The sequence below is a fragment of the Hyperolius riggenbachi genome, chromosome 1 (genome assembly GCF_040937935.1).
Source record: "Hyperolius riggenbachi isolate aHypRig1 chromosome 1, aHypRig1.pri, whole genome shotgun sequence".
NCBI classification, from domain to species: Eukaryota; Metazoa; Chordata; class Amphibia; order Anura; family Hyperoliidae; genus Hyperolius; species Hyperolius riggenbachi.
In genome coordinates, this window is record NC_090646.1 from 341998997 (window position 1) to 342019541 (window position 20545).

The 20545-nt window shown below is 42.5% G+C and overlaps 1 protein-coding gene across 3 annotated transcripts in view; it reads left to right on the forward strand.

Moving 5' to 3' along the window:
* The first annotated feature begins 15815 nt into the window (after window positions 1-15815).
* The window catches only part of APC2 (APC regulator of WNT signaling pathway 2), a 106693-nt gene continuing 101963 nt past the window's right edge, over window positions 15816-20545 (forward strand). The window contains exons 1-2 of one of the 3 annotated variants that reach the window (XM_068234008.1): window positions 15816-15919; window positions 16800-16868. In XM_068234008.1, coding sequence (XP_068090109.1) covers window positions 16863-16868 — 6 coding nt within the window. In that variant the 5' untranslated portion in view covers window positions 15816-15919; window positions 16800-16862. Of the gene's footprint in view, window positions 15920-16558; window positions 16622-16799; window positions 16869-20545 lie in introns of those variants that run through there. The other 2 variants (XM_068234007.1, XM_068234009.1) reach the window with 2 other exon arrangements.

The window sequence follows — 20545 nt, forward strand, 5'->3', positions numbered from 1 at the left end:
AAGTTCGGCTCGCCCCCATAGTAGTCAACTTTGACCCTCTACACAGTCAGCAGGCACACTGTAGCCAATTAGGCTACACTCCCTCCTGGAGCCCCCCCCCCTTATAAAAGACAGGCAGCGTCAGGCATTGGACTCACTCGTGTGCCTGCAGTAATTAGGGAAGGGATAGCTGCTGCAGACTCTCATAGGGAAAGCTTAGTTAGGCTCTTGTAGACTTGTTAGCTTGCTTCTGGCTGATTATTGCTAAAAAAGCAGCCCTCAACAGCTCTTTTGAGAGCTAAGCTTGTTCTTGTGATCCATTTTTTTTTGTGAGGCCCACTTACATTATATACAGCCCTGTCAGTCAGTGTTACTGTGCCTGTGTGACAGGTGCACATGTAATACCCATCACTGCATATAGGTATATGCAGTGATGGGTATTACATGTGCACCTGTCACACAGGCACAGTAACACTAACTGACAGGGCTGTATATAAAGTGAACAACAGATAGTAGGTACTACCCGTTGTTCACTTCAGTGCACCCACCTACCTGCGTAAGCGCACGCAGTGTCACTGTGCCTGTCCGGTACCTGTCTGTGTGTGACAGGTGCACATTGTAATACCCATCACTGCATATACCTACTTCCTGTTGTTCACTTCAGTGCACCCACCTACCTACGTGAGCGCACGCAGTGTGATATACCACTCTGTGCATACCTGTTAACTGCACCTGTGTGACTGACTGCACATTGTATTAGTCAAGTCAGGCCACCTGGCAGGTCTGTTTGAGGTCACACTGTCGTGATGTTGTGCGGCCCGCGACCAAAGTACAGCGTTCAGAAGAAGGCACGTTCCATCAACCCCCACTATTGTCAGGACGTAGATGACTATTTAACACAGAACACCTCATCTTTCTCAGCTTCCGCACGGAAGCGTGACATATCTTCCTCCTCCTGCTCTGATTCTGGCACCACACTTAACACTCAGTCGGCCGCCACCACCAAAGTGCCATCACCCCAGGGCTCAGCGGTGTGGAAATTTTTGTGTGTGTCTGCCTCAGATGAGAGCAATGCCATCTGTACTCTCTGCCACTGAAAATTGAGCCATGGAAAGACCAAGCCCCGCGTAAGGACAACTACCTTACGAAGGCACATGATTACAAAGCACAAACTGCAATGGAATGACCACCTGAGGAAAAGCAGCACACAAAAGCAATTCCACACACCGCAGTGGAAAATATGCAATTATTTCTCAAAAACAAAATACCCAAACTGTACCGTGATGTTGAAAGGCAAGTGGTGTCATCCCTGGCACACAGCGTTGGGTCAAGGGTCCATCTGACCACGTGGTCTGCAAAGCATGGTCAGGCCTGCCCGAAGACTGTCAGTCCCCACACACAGCATCTCTGCCTGCACGCCGTGTGATTGCCTGCCCCAAGACTAAGTCGCTCCCTACACAGCATCCCTTCCTGCAAGCCGCTTGACTGCCTTCTCCGTCACCACCAACAGGGTCCAGGACTCCAGGTGGATTCCTGAATTTTTAAGGCCGCTACTACAACGGCCGATACAAAAAAAATTTCTGGTGCGTGTACATGCCTGCCTTATTTTTCTGGCTGCACCAACAAAACAAAAGGCATGTACATGTGCCAATTCCCCTTCGTGATCGTTACCTTGCCGCGGTGAAGGAGCTTGCCGCGGTGAAGGGGGGAGGGTGTCGGCACACCCACGATAATAAGGTCGTTGCTTTATTGTGGACAGACCAAATTTGATCAGCTGGACAGTCACTGTTCTGTCATTCAGCTACCTCAGCCCGGCGACCATATGGGCTTGAAAACCGCCATGGCCTGCACTCTCTCCATGGTGTGTACCAGTCCAGCAAGGCCGTCACTACACAAGCAGCTGTTTGCGGTGCGTTACACAGTGAGTTTGGTGTGTCAGTGTGAAGCAGTACACTAATTACACTACCTGATTGATGTATACACATGCAAGATGTTTTAAAGCACTTTATGCCCTTAAACGCTGCTTTGTGTCAAATCCAGATTTTTTTCCCTGGGACTTTTGGCATGTATCCCACTCCCCCATGCAAAAACTCAGATGTTAGACCCCTTGAAACATCACTTTTCTGGCCAGCATAAATGTTTCTAGTTTTCAAAGTTAGCCTCCCCATTGAAGTCTATTGCGGTTCGCGAAAGTTCGCGCGAACAGAACTTTTGCGGAAGTTCGTGTTTGAGGTTCGCAAACTGAAAATCGGAGGTTCGAGCCATCTCTAGTGTGAAATGGAAGATGTTTCCCTCCAGTGTGAGTCTAGTCTGATTTATTTTTATAAGGAATTTCCTTGTTGTGTGTTTTATTTAGATATGGTATAGATTGCATCTCTTCCTCACCCCAGGATATAGCCGATACCATATGTGCATACAATGCTGGTTATTTGAAAAGGGATCATGTAATGCGAGCCTCTGATGTAATTTGTGAGATCATGTGTTGGCCTTTGATTATGTTTTAACCACTTATCCATCGCCCGCCATGCGCGCTCCCACACATGTTCTCATTGCCGCCCGTACACTGATCCATGAATGGGAACACATGTTCCCATTCACCAGTGAAAGTTCCTGAGATCAGTGTTCACCAGCATCAGTCGGATGCCGGTGGTCATTGACAAAATGAAACTAAAAACATGTATAAAAGTGAAAAAAAAAACCCACAAAACACTTCCTGTGTACTGTTTACTGTACACAGGAATAAAATGGGGGGGACATCTACTGGCCAAGAAGTAAAAAGAAACCTACATACATTAAATTAAATCAAAATAAATAAAACCCCCATTAATTGATCCCTTACCCCCTCCCCTCTCATAAAATAAAACACGGGTGACATTTAAATTATGTCATGACATGTATGTTATGAGGGTACATTACTTTTATTTTTGCAAATAAGGGCTTGTAATTAGTTTTATGGTGTAAACAAACAAAAGTAAAAAAAATGCACCTTTATTTCCAAATAAAATATTGTTGGCATACAATAAACATAATTTAAACATTGTAGTAGCCAGGACAAATAAGCAAATAAAATGTGCGGCTTTTATCCACAGTAGCACGTTCTATTTTATTCTATTTTAAAACTATAATGTCTAAAAAATAAGAAGTAATTAATTTTTTCAATTTTTTTCTTATTATTTCTGTTAAAATGCACATAGAATGAAATAATTCTTAGCAAAAAGCACAATCCAAAGAAAGCCTAATTGGTGGCAAAAATCATTTCAGTATGATAAGTAGTGATAAAGTTACTAATAAATGAATGGGAGAAGCGCTGAAATGTAAAAATTGCTTTGGTCCATAAGGGGGACACCACCTGTAGTGGTCAAGTGGTTAAACTATTTAAAGGGACTCCAGGAGTGCCCGAATTTAAAAGAATACACTTACCTGGGGCTTCTTCCAGCTCACCAAGGGCGGCGAGGTCCCACGGCATCCTCCTGGCTCCTCTCCTTCAGCCTCCGCTGTCCCCCGTTACCGGCGACACCCGGGTCGGGTGTTGGGCCGGCTCTTCCTGGTTAACGCCGGCCGCTTCGCGTCATCACGGCGGCCGGCGTGACAGGTCTGCACATGCATGGAAAACCCGCACATGTGCAGAACTGTCACGCTGGCTGCCGTGGTTACGCGAAGTGGCCAGCATGATGACGCATTGCGTCATTAACCAGAAAGAGCCGACCCGGTTGTCGCTGGGTGACGCCGGTAACGGGGGCCGGCAGAGGCTGAAGGAGAGGAGCCAGGAGGACGCCACGGGACCTCTCCGCCTATGGTAAGCTGGAAGAAGCCTCAGGTAAGTGTATCCTTTTAAATTCGAGCACTCCTCGGGGTCCCTTTAACATGTAAGACCTGCCTTGCAGGCCATAGTGGGTGTGGTTTGGGGGTCAGTTGGGCATTAAAGTACCCCTGAATCAGGGAAAAATAATTTGAATGAAGCCCATGGTAGGCTAGATTACTTCCTCCTGAGTTTCTTGATGCTTCTTATTGTCTTTGGGGTCCCTCCTGTTCTCTATCCCCGGTCCTACAAGTATTCAACTGCATCCCTCCATCAAATACTTTTCTTGAAGTTTCCCCAAGCAGTGCCAAACAATTCAGAACTGTGCAGGTGCGAGCTCCGAACTGCTAGTGCACAGCTAAGGTAAGTTTTCTTACAAACTCGCGCATGCACACTCCAGAATCGATTTGTGCTGCTCGGAGGAACTTCCAGGAGGCTTGGGAGATAACAGGACCAACCACGGGGAACAGGAGGAACCCTGAGGGCAACAAGCAGCATCTGGAGATTCATGCTGGGCATACATGGGTCGATCCGGCGGCCGATTAGCCGCCGGATCAATCCCCGCTCATCCCCGTGGGCGCTCCTAATCAGCCGCTCGATTCCCCGCTATTGTCCGCCGGCGGGGATCGAGCGGGGAATCTATCCGGCAGGTCATCGGACCTGTCGGATATTATCAATCCAGCCAGCCATCAGGCTCGATTGATAAGCCTGCCCAGAATGCCGTGTATGCCCAGCATCAGGAGGAGGTAATCTATTCTAGCACACCACAGGCTTAATTCAGTAATTTATTTTTATTTTTTTGGCCTGATTCAGGGGTAGTTTAGGTTTTTGCTGTAAGGCAATTACACTTTGTGCTATTGCAGGCAGTTGTGCCACTATAGGCTCCTGGTACTGAGAGGCCCCCATTGAGCCCTGCTTCAGTCACTGCATTAGCTCTTCAATGGTGCTGTAGTGGCAATGATCACCTCTGTTTGTGCTTTGAATAGTGGTAATCATAAACATTCCTTTCCTCTGTTCACACCTCTCTCACACAGTGGCTGTCCATGGAATGCTGTTTTTCATGGTCTGTATCACGAGACCATTATATATACAGTACTGGCGGGAGGAAGATTTGCGCTAGGGCTAGTGGCTCTGTAGTTATGCCACTGAGCAGCGGCAAATGTTAGGGATACAGTTAAATCCTCAGCAAAATAAGACTGTTGGGTTCCATGAAAGTCTTATCCAAGATTAGTCCTATCCAAGATTTTACTGTAGGTGAGCCTTAAGCAAACTAGTACCATAATGGTGCAAATGTCCATATCATAGCCATTCTGTGCCACTGTTCTATGTTTGCATCTCGTTGACTCCAAAATTCTTTTCACCAATTTAGTAAATCTGCCTCTCATTTCTTTCAGTGTGTGTTTAATTCTTTAAAGTTACAGTAGTCTTCGGAGCTTGCTGATATGGCCCAGTCCAGCAGTCAGAATTTACACAGCTCAATATCGAGTGCACTTAAACTTCTGACCCAGCTACTCAACCGCAGGAAGCTTTTAAATGTTCTAAACATGTTCTACTCCAATGAATGTAGGAGCAAAACACCATGCTGGCCCTCCCCTGGAGCAATACAAGCTATGTCCTCAGCTATAGGAGCTAGAAACGAGCATAGAGAGACCCCTGTAAGCATGGGGGTCCCTCTCAATCCTGCCTACCATCTACTATGGCTATCAGCAGAGGGGCAAGGGTTTATGTTGCTATCAGATTGCCTTAATAAGTCATTGCTCAGATAGGACTGTAGGTGCAAAACACCATACTGGCCCTCCCGTGGAGCAATACAAGCCATGTCCTCAGCTATAGGAGCTAGAAATGAGAAGAGTGAGACCCTTGTGAGCATGGGGGTCTCCCTCAATCCTGCCTACCATCTACTATGGCTATCAGCAGAGGGGCCGGGGTTTATGTTGCTATCAGTTTAAATGAATAGCATTCATTGGCTGTTTTTCCTATATAATGTTTTATGATGCAAAATACGTCATTTTCTCCTTTATAACCACCAGAAAGGTAAATACACCTTTGAGTAAGCTTTGGACATACATACTGTTGTGTGTTCTTCTCTTATTCCCAGTGCCACTGATTGACCAACTACCGAAGCTGACTGTGATGTATGCATGTATTGTGTGATTGGAGTCTCGAGAAGAACCCACCATTGTTTTTTAAAACCTAACACCATGCTTGTTGGGTTTTATTTTGTTGTTTTTAATACCTGTGGCATGCTCAACACTGAAAAATACCACCAGCCATTGCATAGCTCCGCTGCTGCTAATTGGTTATGGTAATTGGTAAATTATGCAAGTGCCTGTCCTCTTTTCTCTGCAGTGGCTGGTAAACAGTAGGGAAACGAGGCCGCAACATGCTAAGGGAACATTATTTGTCATTCTTTGGCTTGTTAAACCATGAACAAAACATCACAAAACATCACAAGCATAAAATGTAATTGTTTCACCTTTAATAACTCCCCAACACAAAAAAAAATGGACTTACATCAATGATTTATGGGATGCAATGATGTGTCAGCTTGTTATTATATACAGGGTCTTCTAAAAAAATTAGCATATTGTGATAAAGTTCATTATTTTCTGTAATGTATTGATAAACATTAGACTTTCATATATTTTAGATTCAAATACACACAACTGAAGTAGTTCAAGTCTTTTATTGTTTTAATATTGATGATTTTGGCATACAGCTCATGAAAACTCAAATTTCCTATCTCAAAAAATTAGCATATTTGATCCAACCAATAAAAGAAAAGTGTTTTTAAAACAAAAAAAGTCAACCTTCAAATAATTATGTTCAGTTATGCACTCAATACTTGGTCGGGAATCCTTTTGCAGAAATGACTGCTTCAATGCGGCGTGGCATGGAGGCAATCAGCCTGTGGCACTGCTCAGGTGTTATGGAGGCCCAGGATGCTTCGATAGCGGCCTTAAGCTCATCCAGAGTGTTGGGTCTTGCGTCTCTCAACTTTCTCTTCACAATATCCCACAGATTCTCTATGGGGTTCAGGTCAGGAGAGTTGGCAGGTCAATTGAGTACAGTAATACCATGGTCAGTAAACCATTTACCAGTGGTTTTGGCACTGTGAGCAGGTGCCAGGTCGTGCTGAAAAATGAAATCTTCATCTCCATAAAGCTTTTCAGCAGATGGAAGCATGAAGTGCTCCAAAATCTCCTGATAGCTAGCTGCATTGACCCTGCCCTTGATAAAACACAGTGGATCAACACCAGCAGCTGACATGGCACCCCAGACCATCACTGACTGTGGGTACTTGACACTGGACTTCAGGCATTTTGGCATTTCCCTCTCCCCAGTCTTCCTCCAGACTCTGGCACCTTGATTTCTGAATTACATGTAAAAGTTGCTTTCATCTGAAAAAAGTACTTTGGACCACTGAGCAACAGTCCAGTGCTGCTTCTCTGTAGCCCAGGTCACTCGCTTCTGCCGCTGTTTCTGGTTCAAAAGTGGGTTCATGCTTCCATCTACTGAAAAGCTTTATGGAGATGAAGATTTCATTTTTCAGCACGACCGGGCACCTGCTCACAGTGCCAAAACCAATGGTAAATGGTTTACTGACCATGGTATTACTGTGCTCAATTGGCCTGCCAACTCTCCTGACCTGAACCCCATAGAGAATTTGTGGGATATTGTGAAGAGAAAGTTGAGAGACGCAAGACCCAACACTCTGGATGAGCTTAAGGCCGCTATCGAAGCATCCTGGGCTTCCATAACACCCGAGCAGTGCCACAGGCTGATTGCCTCCATGCCACGCCGCATTGAAGCAGTCATTTCTGCAAAAGGATTCCCGACCAGGTATTGAGTGCATAACTGATCATAATTATTTGAAGGTTGACTTTTTTTTGTTTTAAAAACACTTTTCTTTTATTGGTTGCATCAAATATGCTAATTTTTTGAGATAGGAAATTTGGGTTTTCATGAGCTGTATGCCAAAATCATCAATATTAAAACAATTAAAGGCTTGAACTACTTCAGTTGTGTGTATTTGAATCTAAAATATATGAAAGTCTAATCTTTATCAGTACATTAGAGAAAATAATGAACTTTATCACAATATGCTAATTTTTTGAGAAGACCTTGTATATCCACAATAATCCAACATGCATACAGACTGTTTCAGATTGGTTGACCCTCATCAGTGCATGGCATTGGTTAATGTGGCTCTATAGGACTTGAAACACCCAGAGTTACAGAGTACCCAGCAAGCTCATGGTGAACCAGAACTCCCAGGAGTGTGTAAGGGGCTACAAAGGACCAAAACGCTTTCTTACTAAAAACGCTATTAAAACAGAATAATTGCAAATGCCTTCTATTCTAAGAAGGCAAATTTTTGTATTGTATAGCGTAAGGGATTTTTGGTCCTTTTTAGCCCCTACACTCCAATGAGTTCTGGTTCACTATGAGCTTGCAGGGCAATCTGTAGCTAATACAAGAATAATGTTTAGCTTTTGTGCCACCTATTGGTTGAAATGAAATACTACATGCATAATTAGCAATTAGCAGTGCAACAGTTCAACTCCCGATCTATACTAAATCCTTTCAATACCAAAGTGTCCAGTGCACATAGCTCTTATGTTTCTAACTTGGAGAGTTCTCGGACTCAGTTAACTCCACTTTATTGTTCCAGTTCTCTCTCAATCCTGCAAAACATTAAGGCACTTAGATCCACATGATGATATTTTATAAAATGTGCTGATAATGAATGATCTGTGCAAAAGAAACCCTTCCAATGTTAAAGTGACACTGAAGCGAAAAAATAAATAAAATATAATGTATTGTATGTGTAGTAGGGGTAATTCATAGAACAAAGAAAAGTGTCTCATATTCTTATTTTCTGTTATATAACTTTTTAATATAACATTGCATCATTCTCTAATGTTTTCAGTTTTTCAAACTATACTCTGTATTTTAAACTATGAAACAGAGCAGGAAAGTGCAAAGGGTCATTAGCTCTGCAGTAAAACCTTACACAAACAAGAAACAGTGAGAGACAGATTGATAAGTTCTTCAGAATATAGCATTGCTCTCTGACTAAATTAAGGTGCATACACACATCAGACTATAGTCTTTGGAAAATGAAAGATCACAGACCAATCTTACCACCCTTCATGTAGTATGAGAGCCATACGCTACACATTCTTTTCTATGGAGCTGAACTCCACATCAGAAAAAAATCTTTGCAAGATGCTGCACACACAGATGCTGTACAGACACAAAAGATCAGTATCTGCAAAAGATCTGTTCCTGCCAAAAATCCATTCCTGCAAATTGCAATGATAGTCTATGATATCTGCAGATCATCATACACACATGATTTAACTGACATTCATCTGCAGATCAGATCCACCAGGATGGATTTTCAGATCTGCGGATGATTGCTTGATCTGCAGATGAATGTCAGTTAAATCATGTGTGTATGATGATCTGCAGATCTCATAGACTATCATTGCAATTTGCAGGAATGGATTTTTGGCAGGAACAGATCTTTTGCAGATACTGATCTTTTGTGTCTGTACAGCATCTGTGTGTGCAGCATCTTGCAAAGATTTTTTTCTGATGTGGAGTTCAGCTCCATAGAAAAGACTGTGTAGACTATCGCTCTCATACTACATGAAGGGTGGTAAGATTGGTCTGTGATCTTTCATTTTCCAAAGACTATAGTCTGATGTGTGTATGAGCCTTAAGTCGGAAAGCTCAGATAAACTCTTTTGCATGGATAGCAACTGAAGTTCTTAAAGAGACATTAAAGCAAAAAAAAATGATATAATGAATTGATTGTGTAGTACGGATAATTACTAGAAAATTAGTAGCAAAGAAAATATTCTCATTTTTATTTTCAGTTAGTTTTTTTATTCATAACATTGCATTATTCTCTAATATTTGCAGTTTATACACTACTCAGCATTCTAAATGATTTTTACAGAGCAGGCAAGTAAACTTTTGAACCCTGCAGGACCCTTCTCTGCAGAGAAAAAGAAAATACATTGACAGACACTTGAGATAATAAGCTTCAGAAGACAGAGCTCTCTGCGACTTTGAAAGTCTTGGCGCTCAATGGCTCTTTTGCATAGATAATAATTGGAGTTTCTTAACGCTTCCTGTACTGGAAACAATATTAGACTCCTGTCTCTGCTCCTAATGTTTTATTTATTAGCTGTACTACACATACAAATCATTTTATCATAATTTTTATTTTCACTTCAGTGTCTCTCTAACTCTTCCTGTACTGGAAATAATATGAGACTCATATCTTTGCTACTAATGTTCAATATCTTAGCTGTACTACACATACAAATTATCATATCATAAGTTTATTTTCACTTCAGATTCCCTTTAAGTAATATGTTCCTGAAGTCTATTTTAAGTGGTCTTTTATATTTTTTTTCATTTATTTAACCTCCTTGCCGGTTATCCCAAGCTCAGCTCGGGGTAACCTGCGCAGGAGGATATCTCAGGCCCCGCTGGGCCGATTTGCATAATTTTTTTTGTTACAAGCAGCTAGCACTTTGCTAGCTGCTTGTAACACCCGATTGCCGCCGCTCGCTGCTGATCCGCAGCTATCCGCAACATCGCGCCGCCCCCCCTCCAGACCCCTTGCGCAGCCTGGCCAATCAGGGCCAGGCTGCGCTGAGGGGTGGCCCGGGATTCCCTGTGACGTCCCGACGTCCATGACGTCGGTGACGTCATCCCGCCCCGTCGCCATGGCGACCGGGGAAGCCCTGCAGGAAATCCCGTTCTCAACGGGATTTCCTGCATACTCTGATTGCCGAAGGCGATCGGAGTGGGTAGGGGGATGCCGCTGCTCAGCGGCTATCATGTAGCGAGCCCTGGGCTCGCTACATGATTTTAAAAAAAAATTAAAAAAAAGTTCCACGCTGCCTCCTTGCCAGATTTTTTAGTCCGGCAAGGAGGTTAAAACCATACAGCACTTTACATGGCTGTCACAAGTACCTAAACAGGACCTAAACTCTTCCACAGGAGAGAAAGAAAACACAGAGAAACCCACGCTTCATGTATTTAGAGATAACAGCCTGTCTAATTCTCCCTTATCTGGAAGTAATGAGCCACTGTAATTTGAGCTGTCATCTCTTTCTGATATGTGCCATTCAGACAGGCTACCTGTAAATACAGGCGTTTCACCCTTTCTGTGCTACCAGCAAACCAGGTAGCAACTACACTGCAGCATCTCTGAAGGAGCTCTATAAGCTGTAACAAGGAACTGATTTTCTGCAAATGTTATTATGCTGTTGATTATCTTTTAGAGTAGAGAGGAGGACCTGGGTTACCTCTGCTTTAATTGTGCATACTACAATTAACTGATCCACTAAGATTGATTTTTAGATGTAAATAAACAATTTGTATGAATATTGTGCTTCTTTTATCTGTAAATCTAGCTTTCACCAAGCTATAGGAGGATGAGTGGACCATTATAGTTATTGTAGTTTTGGAAATGGTAATGGTGATTTACTAAGTAAATGTAAGTAAGTATTGTAAGTAAGTAAAAAACCTAGCATTCATACCTTTTATAAATCCAAAACTAGATGTGCACCATAAATACATATGGCCTGTGATGGCTGTCCAGAAAATTACCTTGTGCACTTCTGAGAACAGGTAACATTTGCTATGCACAGGTGCAACTCCATGGGGGGATCACCTTTCCACCACCCATCCTGAATGCTGGCAAGCACCTGCAGCTGACAGGTGGTGAATTCACTGCTTTTAGCTGCTTATGGAAAAGAGGTCAAAAGGGGTACATTTTTATCTCCTACCTATAACCATAAAGCATTAGCTGGTTAGGTAAAAATACACAAACTAATATATAATTTGAAATATAATTCTTTTTTTTCTATTCTTTTTTTCTTATCTGAATAAATCTTTACTACTTATTTTATTATTCTTCTGTAAATTTCTATCTTCTGCCATGTGCTGTATACTTATTTTTCTTTATATCTTCTGCAAATCTTCATAAATTCTTCTGTCTTGTTCTTTGTTGTTTTGTTCCTCTATTTTAATCTTGATTCCAGCACACCATACTCCTTCTGTCTTCACCACATCCCACTGCAAGACCGATCGGCCTGTTATTGGCTCATAGTGAGACATGATGTCAGGAAAGATGGCAAGCAGCTTGCTCCAATCAAGGTTACAGGATGAGGGAAGAATAAGAAAGAAGAATTTCTGAAGACTGACAGAAGATTTTATGATAAAATAAAGAGTATATTAAGAAGGAAGAAGTATACAGATAAAAAAGAAGAGAACAGAAGACTACAAATGAAAGTAAGAAATACGTTTTTTCTTTTTTTTTTTTTTACTTCATTTTAATAAAATATGTTTCAAATCTATATTTCTGTTGTTGTTTTTTTTATTTTTTTTACAGAACATTTTATTGTATATATGTTAGGGTAAAAAAAAATCCCATTTTCCTAATCCAGTTAAATACTGTAAATTGGTGAAAGCTACTATCTTGGGGTCGTTGTATTATTAACTAGTTGAGGACCGTGCTAATTGAAATCTACACCCTGTTTTGATGGCTATCTGGCTGCCATAGCGTAGATTTCAAAACACCGACGCCACACGTTCTTGCCGCTTTCATCGCTCCCGACGGTCTCGCCGCTGTCTTCCCGCCACAGCTCACTCGCTCTGCCATCTCTATAACGGCAGAGCCCTGTGAGCAGGTCAGAAGCTGATTTCATTGGCTCCTGACTCTGTCTATCAACGTAAGCAGCTCCCTTACATTGATAGGCAGGGACTGTCAGAATCCGCTCTGCTGGCCTTGATTCTTTGGACAGTTTGTTGGTTTTTTTATGCAGCCTGCATAGTTCAGTCCAAGGAAAAGAGGCCTTTTTGTCAGCTTGCAAGATTTGGGAGGCTTGCTGCTGTAGTGAATGATTTGCATTCACTTATCTTGCAATTTGCATTTCTGCTTCCCTTGAAGGCTTTCAGTATAAATGTCACTTCCTCCCAGAATTCCTTGCTCGTCATAGGTTCTGTTTTGTGAGACTGACCTTAGAGCCCCAGTCTCTTTGTATCTTGTTGTTAAAATATCCTAGTATAGTTAATTCTTGGGGAGTGCATTTTGCACTCCTACTAGTGCAGTCAGTTTTGTGTATTATTTGTACTGCCTAGTCTTGTCTTGTCCTGTCCTTGCGATTGCACTACCTCCAGCGGTGGCTGATAGTGAATCGTTCTGTCCTGTTCCTAGATCGCATTCACCCTAGCTCTAGAGGTTGTGGATCTCCCTTGTCTGCTACTGGTTACTCCTTCAATCTGTTTTGTCTGGAACGAATGCTTGCTGTTGTCTGGTGTTAGGCAACCGATTAGCAAGCGCTCCTGCTATCTGTTTGTCTTTGTTTTCCGTGTTCATTAGTTAGTCAGAGTTGGTACGTTTGCACTGTTGCGCTTCTCGTGCGGTGACCGTACAATTAACGCGCTTGTCACTGTTGCGCTTCTCGTGCGGTGACCGTGCTATTAACGCGCTTGTCACTGTTGCGCATAACTTGCAGTGACCGCGTTTAGTTCATTTGTTATTTTCCTTGGCGTTCGGATTGTAGTTCTTTTCTGTGTCTTCCTTTACTCAATTCATGCTCTGTCTTTGCTCAGTCTTGTGTTTCTGATAGCAATCGCCTCTCTTGCGATTGGCTTTCTCGCTCTGGTCTTTTCAGTTGTTATATGTCTACCGTTGCCGGGTGGCGACTAGATTGGAAGACATTCATATAGTCTGTCTCTGTTCTTGCTCTCTATTGAGTTGCTACCTTGTTTATGTTGCCCAGTGCTGCTTCACGTCGTGCAATTTCAATCTGGCATCTGTGGTTGTACAGAGGTCTTGTTCCTCTGTACTCCACAGCTCCACGTGCCTGGTTGGAATTCCCCTCTACAAAAGTATTTGCATCTACTGGGTAGTCTGCTTCTGTGATTGTGGGGATTCCCATCTGCTTCAGCGCACTTGACCCCAGATCATTACAGGGACAGGAGCCAGAGAAAGTGGCTCCTGACCAGCTCACAGGAACTCTTCCATAATAGAGACGGCAGAGTGGGTGACTAAAGTTCCCGGCGTGGACGGCGATTGCGGTGGGTATGTGCGGCTATTTGTCGGTATTTGTCGTTATTCCGCCGTTTGTTGTACCAGCAGTCTCTGGTCTTTAAGGGGGCAGAGACCGCTGGTACTTAGGGGACGTCCAGCTTCCCACATCGTTCCCCCATACTATCACCCCTACCTCTTCCTGGGCAGCAGAGCTGTGAAAGATATCCATGTCTTCAACAGTGGGAGCTCTGCACAGATGGAGGCGTTTACAGAACACTCCCAATGGACCATATGGGCTGCTATCACTTGGGGGAGCCCCATGTTGGTGAGCCATGAATTCCCTGAAAATATTAGTCTGTATGGAGGATAAGGGGGTGACAAGTCTTGGGGAGGGGAACTTTGACAATTTCTAAAGATTTTGTTTAATTTAAAATGAAAATAAAAATATGAAAAACATATTTTGCTCTACGGCCCTCTTTTAATACACTGCAGATGCATGTGCACAATGCTGTCAAAGGTGTGATTGCCAGTTGCACGCTAATTTAAAAAATGCGTGGCTGCATTAGCAGCGGGGCACAGCTCCAGAAGTGCTCATACTTTTGGGTTTCTGCTGCCACTTACCTCCTGCTTGAGTAGTGTCAGCAGCATTATGCTGAAGCATCGCAATGTGCAATCCTTAGTACCATGTATTAGGGTGTAAGTATACTAGCCATCTGCACGGAAGACCTGGTGGCAGCAGGGGGAAAGCCTCAGGTGTTACGTGTTGTCTGAGCACCATTGTGTTTTATTAATCCAAGCCAGATTAGTTGGATCTGTAATGTTTTCTTGGGTTATTCAGCTCAGGATATCTATAATATATCAGACCATATGCTTGAATATTCACCCAACATTGTCTGAGTGTCACTGATTCACAGGAATGCATTTGCAAAGTAGAAGATATCAGCGGATAGGGTTAGGTGGCTAGGGGTGCTCTGGGGGGAGGGGGGCTTAAGTGTTATATGTTGGTGGTTAAGGTTAAGCACCACCAGGTGAATTTTAAGGTTAGGCAGCACTGGGGGGGGGGGGGGGGGGGGTCTGTAGTTTTAGGCACCACAAGGGGGGTTTTAGGGTTAGGCAGAGTTGGTGGCGGTGGTGGAGAGAGGGCCCTAAGTGTTAGGCACTACTTGAGGGGTTTAGGGTTAGGCGCCACCAGGGGGATAGGTTAGAGCTAGGCATCGAGAAGGAGAGCCAGTTTTAGGATAAGGGTAGGTTACAGTAAAATATAAATAAAGATTACTGATATTCTACTAGCTGCTATCTCTAGTGCCCCCCCCCCCCCCCTTTTTTTTTTTTTTTTACCAGGGGCACATTTACATGTACGCCTTATTTGAACTGCTCAAAATGTACAATATTTAATGTTATTATGTGTTAAGTATTTATATATTATTTTGGACACAACAGATACATTTCTTTACTTTTTTCACAGACAACAATAAATTGTTATCTAAGCAGAAGGATTTTAACGACCGTTTCCCAGTCCTCTTCTACTGTTAATAAATGAAAAAATAGTCTGACCTCACCTAACAGCAGAGAAATCTGTGGAAGATGAGTACCTGTCAGTGGCAGCCTATTCCACTACTGTGTTATACATTTATTTTATAGTTCACTCACAAATGTGAATAACTGTCTGATGACAAAGCGTGTGGACTTGGTGGTTGGGAAGCAATGGGTGTAGCAAAAGACACCTTGTAATAAATAAACTGTATATATTTATGTAGGAGAAGAACAGAAAAAATAAAAATATGCTATTAAAATTCCCAAAAAGAAACCGACATACAAATTTCAATCCAATAAATAAGCAGATGAAGGGATATTAATAATGAAACAATACGCTATAGAGACAGCTATAGCAACACTGGGAGAGAGGAGGAGAAATATGTACAGGCAGAGAGGAGGGATTGAGCTTACAGGGAGGGGGAGGTGAGACGGGTGGAGGGAGAGATACAGAGGACGGATTCATGGAGGCAGCAGAGAATACCACATCTCTCAGCATCCTTCCTACACATCGCTGCATCCTAGCAGGTGAGCTAAAGCAGGTAGATGCTTCTACATTTTTAGACTGTGCACAGAAAGGATCGATGGTCTGAATAGAATGGCAGGGTATATTCATATATTGTTGTAGATTTTATTACGATGAGCTTGTCTGAAGCTCTGCCTGTAAAATCTCATCCATGGAAGAGGATGATGTCACATTCTTATCAGACAGCTACAGTAGACTCTGTAATGCAAAATAAAATATGTGGGGAAAATGATGGAAAATACAAGGTTTAGCTTAGTTTGGGAGTGGGTGGGCTTAGTGACGCTCTTATTGAACCAATTTATCTTGAGATTAAACAAAGAAATCGAGAGGTGAGGAAGGGGCCTCCAACAGACATAGCAATAGCGAGAGATGCTGCAGGGTCATGGCGCGCCACAAGAAAGCATTAGATAGCAGAGCATGGTCTGTGTGTTTATTTAGATGCGTGCCTCTCTGGTATGGGGCGTGCAGAATACAAGTCACCATGAAATGGCATGCATAACGGGGTACATATTAGCTGGAATGACAGACATCCAGCAACATAACATCCATCCGTTTCCAATGACGATGGAATGGCATACTTGGAAGTGTCTTGCAGATAATGAAGAAATCACTGAATAGGCTGAGAGCTATGAATACCAAACATGACAGTATAGCATCCTGTCACAAAGAAATAACAGATCATATGAATGTGTGAGAGAGCACAAATCTGTGGTGGCAGGTAATGGTATACGATTATCAGACACAAATTTTGAACTGCTCCCAGGTTACAGCATAGACAAGTCTAATGTCTATGTTAGGGCTGTATAATACAGCAGTTGTTGCTATGTGTAAAGTTGTTGCTATGGATGTAAAGTGTATGTAACATGTTTTTACATTTGTGGTACTTTTGTCTCCAGAATGAAGGCCCTGACAGATTCACTTTGGATTATACGTTGACAAGCTGATTTCTTCTGTCTACAATGGAGGTATGAGAGTATTGGGATCAATCAGAATGTTTTTGTTTAAGATCACCAAATTCATTGAGTTTTAATCTCATGTGCAAATGCTAAGACATTTCTACCATGTATTTAGGCCTTACAGTAATGTGATTTTACCGGTAATTTAAGGTTTGGAAGGGATTTCTCATATTTTTCAGTACAGTTGGACATAAGCATCATACATCAATCAGCCACAACATTAAAACTACGTTAAAGCGAAGTTAATTATATTGATTATCTCATGCAGTGGCATCTGCCAAGGGGTGGAATATATTAGGCAGCATGTAAACAGTCAGTTCTTGAAGGTGATACATTGGGGAAAAAAACAAAAAACAAAAAAGGAGAGCAATTTTGACAAGGGACAAATTGTGATGTCTAGATGACTAGGCCAGAGCGTCTCCAAAGTTGCAGGTCTTGTGTGGCATTCCCACTAAATATGGTCCAATGAAGGCCAACCGGTGAACTGGCAACAGGGTAAAGGGTGCCCAAGGCCCATTGATTCCCATGAGAAGTGAAGGCTAGCATGTCTAGTATGACCACACAGAACAGCTACTGTAGCACAAACTGGTGAAATGTGTAATGCTGTACATTAGAGAAAGTTGGAAGAACACAAAGCGATCTGATCTGCTGCTTCCATCTTGGTGGCAGATGCCATAGCATGGCTCCTGTTTGCAGTTTTGGATGCACAAGTGGAAACCACAACAACATTAGGCAGGTGTTTTGTTTTAATACTAAATAATAATAATACAGGTGGCAGCCTCCATCACTAATACTTTACTTTAGTGTTTCATAGTGTGTGTGTATGTGCGTGCCAGACTGTCCCCTGGACATGCATTAGGCCCTACACACCTAGCTAGGATGCAGAATTTACATTTGAACTATAAAAAGGACTTTGGGGTCAATAAAATTGTATTGGGCTGTTGTACTGTGCACACAAAATGCTACAGGGTTCTGCACACCACTGGATGCTTGATTCATTAAACTGCCATTAGATTTATCTCTCATTTGAGTGGCCATGCTAAAATATCTGCTTTATGTATTGTCTGATAAATCTGAGCATATCAGTTGATTTACTACAGAACAGGAGATTTCCAAGGTGTTGAATATTCAGTGAATCTACCAGTCTATAAAGACAAATAAGGTTGTACAGCAGAAAAACTGTAAACCTCTTTGACAGCAATACAGTACTGGTATCAGCAGGTGCCAGGTCAAGAAACTCACCCGCTAGCCCATAATTCTGTATTATTTTGAAACTCCACACCCTCTTCATTGGCAAGACCCCCATGGCCATTTTAATGTTTCCAAAGCAGTAGCCACCTCCACCTGCTTTGCACCTGGCACCTGCTGATACTATTATCACTGTCAAAGAGGTTTACATTATTAATGTATTGTTGATTTTACTGGAGGTCATCTTTGATTGTTTGAATTGGAATTATGTAGAGAGCCACCTCTCAAAATGTATGTACACATAGAGGTCAGAGTAGTGCAGGAAGGCAGTGACTTCCTGCTAAATCAACCAGCACACTGGGAATTCTGTCAGCATTGGGGAGTGCCAACACTCAAGGCATATATTGTAATGTACATAAACTCATACACAAACATGAATATATTAAATACATACACAACAATTTACGTGTGTGTGTGTGTGTGTGTGTGTGTGTGCGTGCGTGCGTGCGTGCGTGCGTGCGTGCGTGCGTGCGTGCGTGCGTGTGTGTGTGTGTGTGTGTGTGTGTGTGTGTGTGTGTACACCCACATGACATGCATTCACATCTGGCATGCATGTATACACTATACACAATCACATAGACTATAGACAAACATACAGTACTTACATACCCTGACACTCAGCACATACATATGTAATTGAAACACAGTACTACTGACTGCATCTCACATGCATACATTTTATCTCTTTTCTACTCCCGGCTAGTGCAATGTGTAGGCTTTCAGTCCCCTCCCCACAGCTATCAGCTTCCACCGTATTGTGCACCCTGAGAAGTAGGTGATGCTCAAGTCACATGCCTAGGTGGACCATGCCTAGAAATGGCACTGCTCTCTTGTCAGTAAGGCTCCTTTGGGATACACTTTACATATTGACTACAAGAGTAAATAGTAATAAAAACACTATTATAATTGAATAGAATACAGACTTGCTTGCAAAATAAAGTTCATTTTTACACTTTTTTTGATTTTCTAATATTGTGCTTCAGAGGTCTCTTTTCTCATGAAGACAATCCCCAGCCTCTTCTGTGTTGACTGAAGTTTCTTGAATGATGGTGATCCCTAGTATTTTCAGGGGTATTTTGGCTTGGTAAAAGTCCTCACTTATGAGACTTGGGGCCATATGCAATTCACTTTTTCACCTGAGTTTTCTCCTAGGTGATATTTTTAAACTTGTCAATAAAATGCCTTTTAAGCCACCAGAAAGCAAGAAAATACTCAAAATAACTTTGATTGTACCTTTTCACCCACTTTTTAGCACTTTTTTAGTTGAAAAGTGATGAAAAGTTATTTTAAATCGAAGATAAAAAATTATCTCCTAGGAGAAAAGTCAGGTGAAAAAGTGAATTGCATATGGGCCCTGGAGTTGTAATTGAAGATGTATCTCTGGTCTAACCTCGTACCACTTCCAGGTGTCAGGTCTAATTGACTTAGTGCAAAATGTTCACCACTCTTCTTCTTCTTGTGTACCATGGTGACATTAGCACTGCCTGGCACCAGATATTTTCTGTTATGAGCTTGTATTGCTTGCTTGAAGAAATTTGTAATCTTGCTTATGTCCTCTGTGATGCTTGAAGTATTTTTATAAGTATTTTTCCACATTGATTCTTGAGACGCAGTCTCCAGCATCTATCCTTTTTAAATTCTGGTGTCCAATTAATGTAATCCTTCTGGCCAGGATGATGCAGCTAGGTTTTTATTATTGGCAACAAAATATTTCTGATAAGCTTGCCAGGCTAATTATACACACCTCAGCAGGTTGCATTGGGATGATGTGGCTTGGTACATCATCAAGTAGGCAATTCAGCTTCCTATGCAAAATGAGAGATTTCCCCTCACTTCCTGTCCCTGAGACCTTCATGATGCATTGTGGTTTTCATATGTCAGCGAGTAGTCTCTGAAAAAGGAAATGCGGGGAAGCAAAAAAAAAACTTGTCAGTACTACTAAGGTTGCTTTTACACTTGGTGCGGTGCAATTGTGACCAGGACTGGCCCCACCACGACTCACCGCGCTCAGTGTGATAGCCCCATAGCGCTATCACTGCTTCTGCTGCGGGATGCAGTGTTTTTGGCATGCAGCAACACCGTAAGTGTAAAAGTGGCTTAACTTTTGCCTTTTGTACCAAAGATGTTTTTTGTTTGTTGCTGTCACTCTGGGGGAGATTTCCCCACTTTCTGTATGAAGTAGTGGTGTGTCACAGGAGACATTATCCAAAATGAAAGTGGTAGTGGCTGGAACAAATAATGAAGCAACACATGGAATGGTGGCAGCCAATGTAGGGAAGCATAGTTTTCCCCCTTTTTGAGAGAAAGGGTTTGAAGAGAGGTATGTCCTGGAATTGATTGGCTGATCTCATTTTTAAGTAGTTTTCTGTTTCATGCCAGCTGTCTGGTTGGGATTACAGAGTATGTAAACTCTTCAGAAGAGCTCTGTGGTGCCAGTT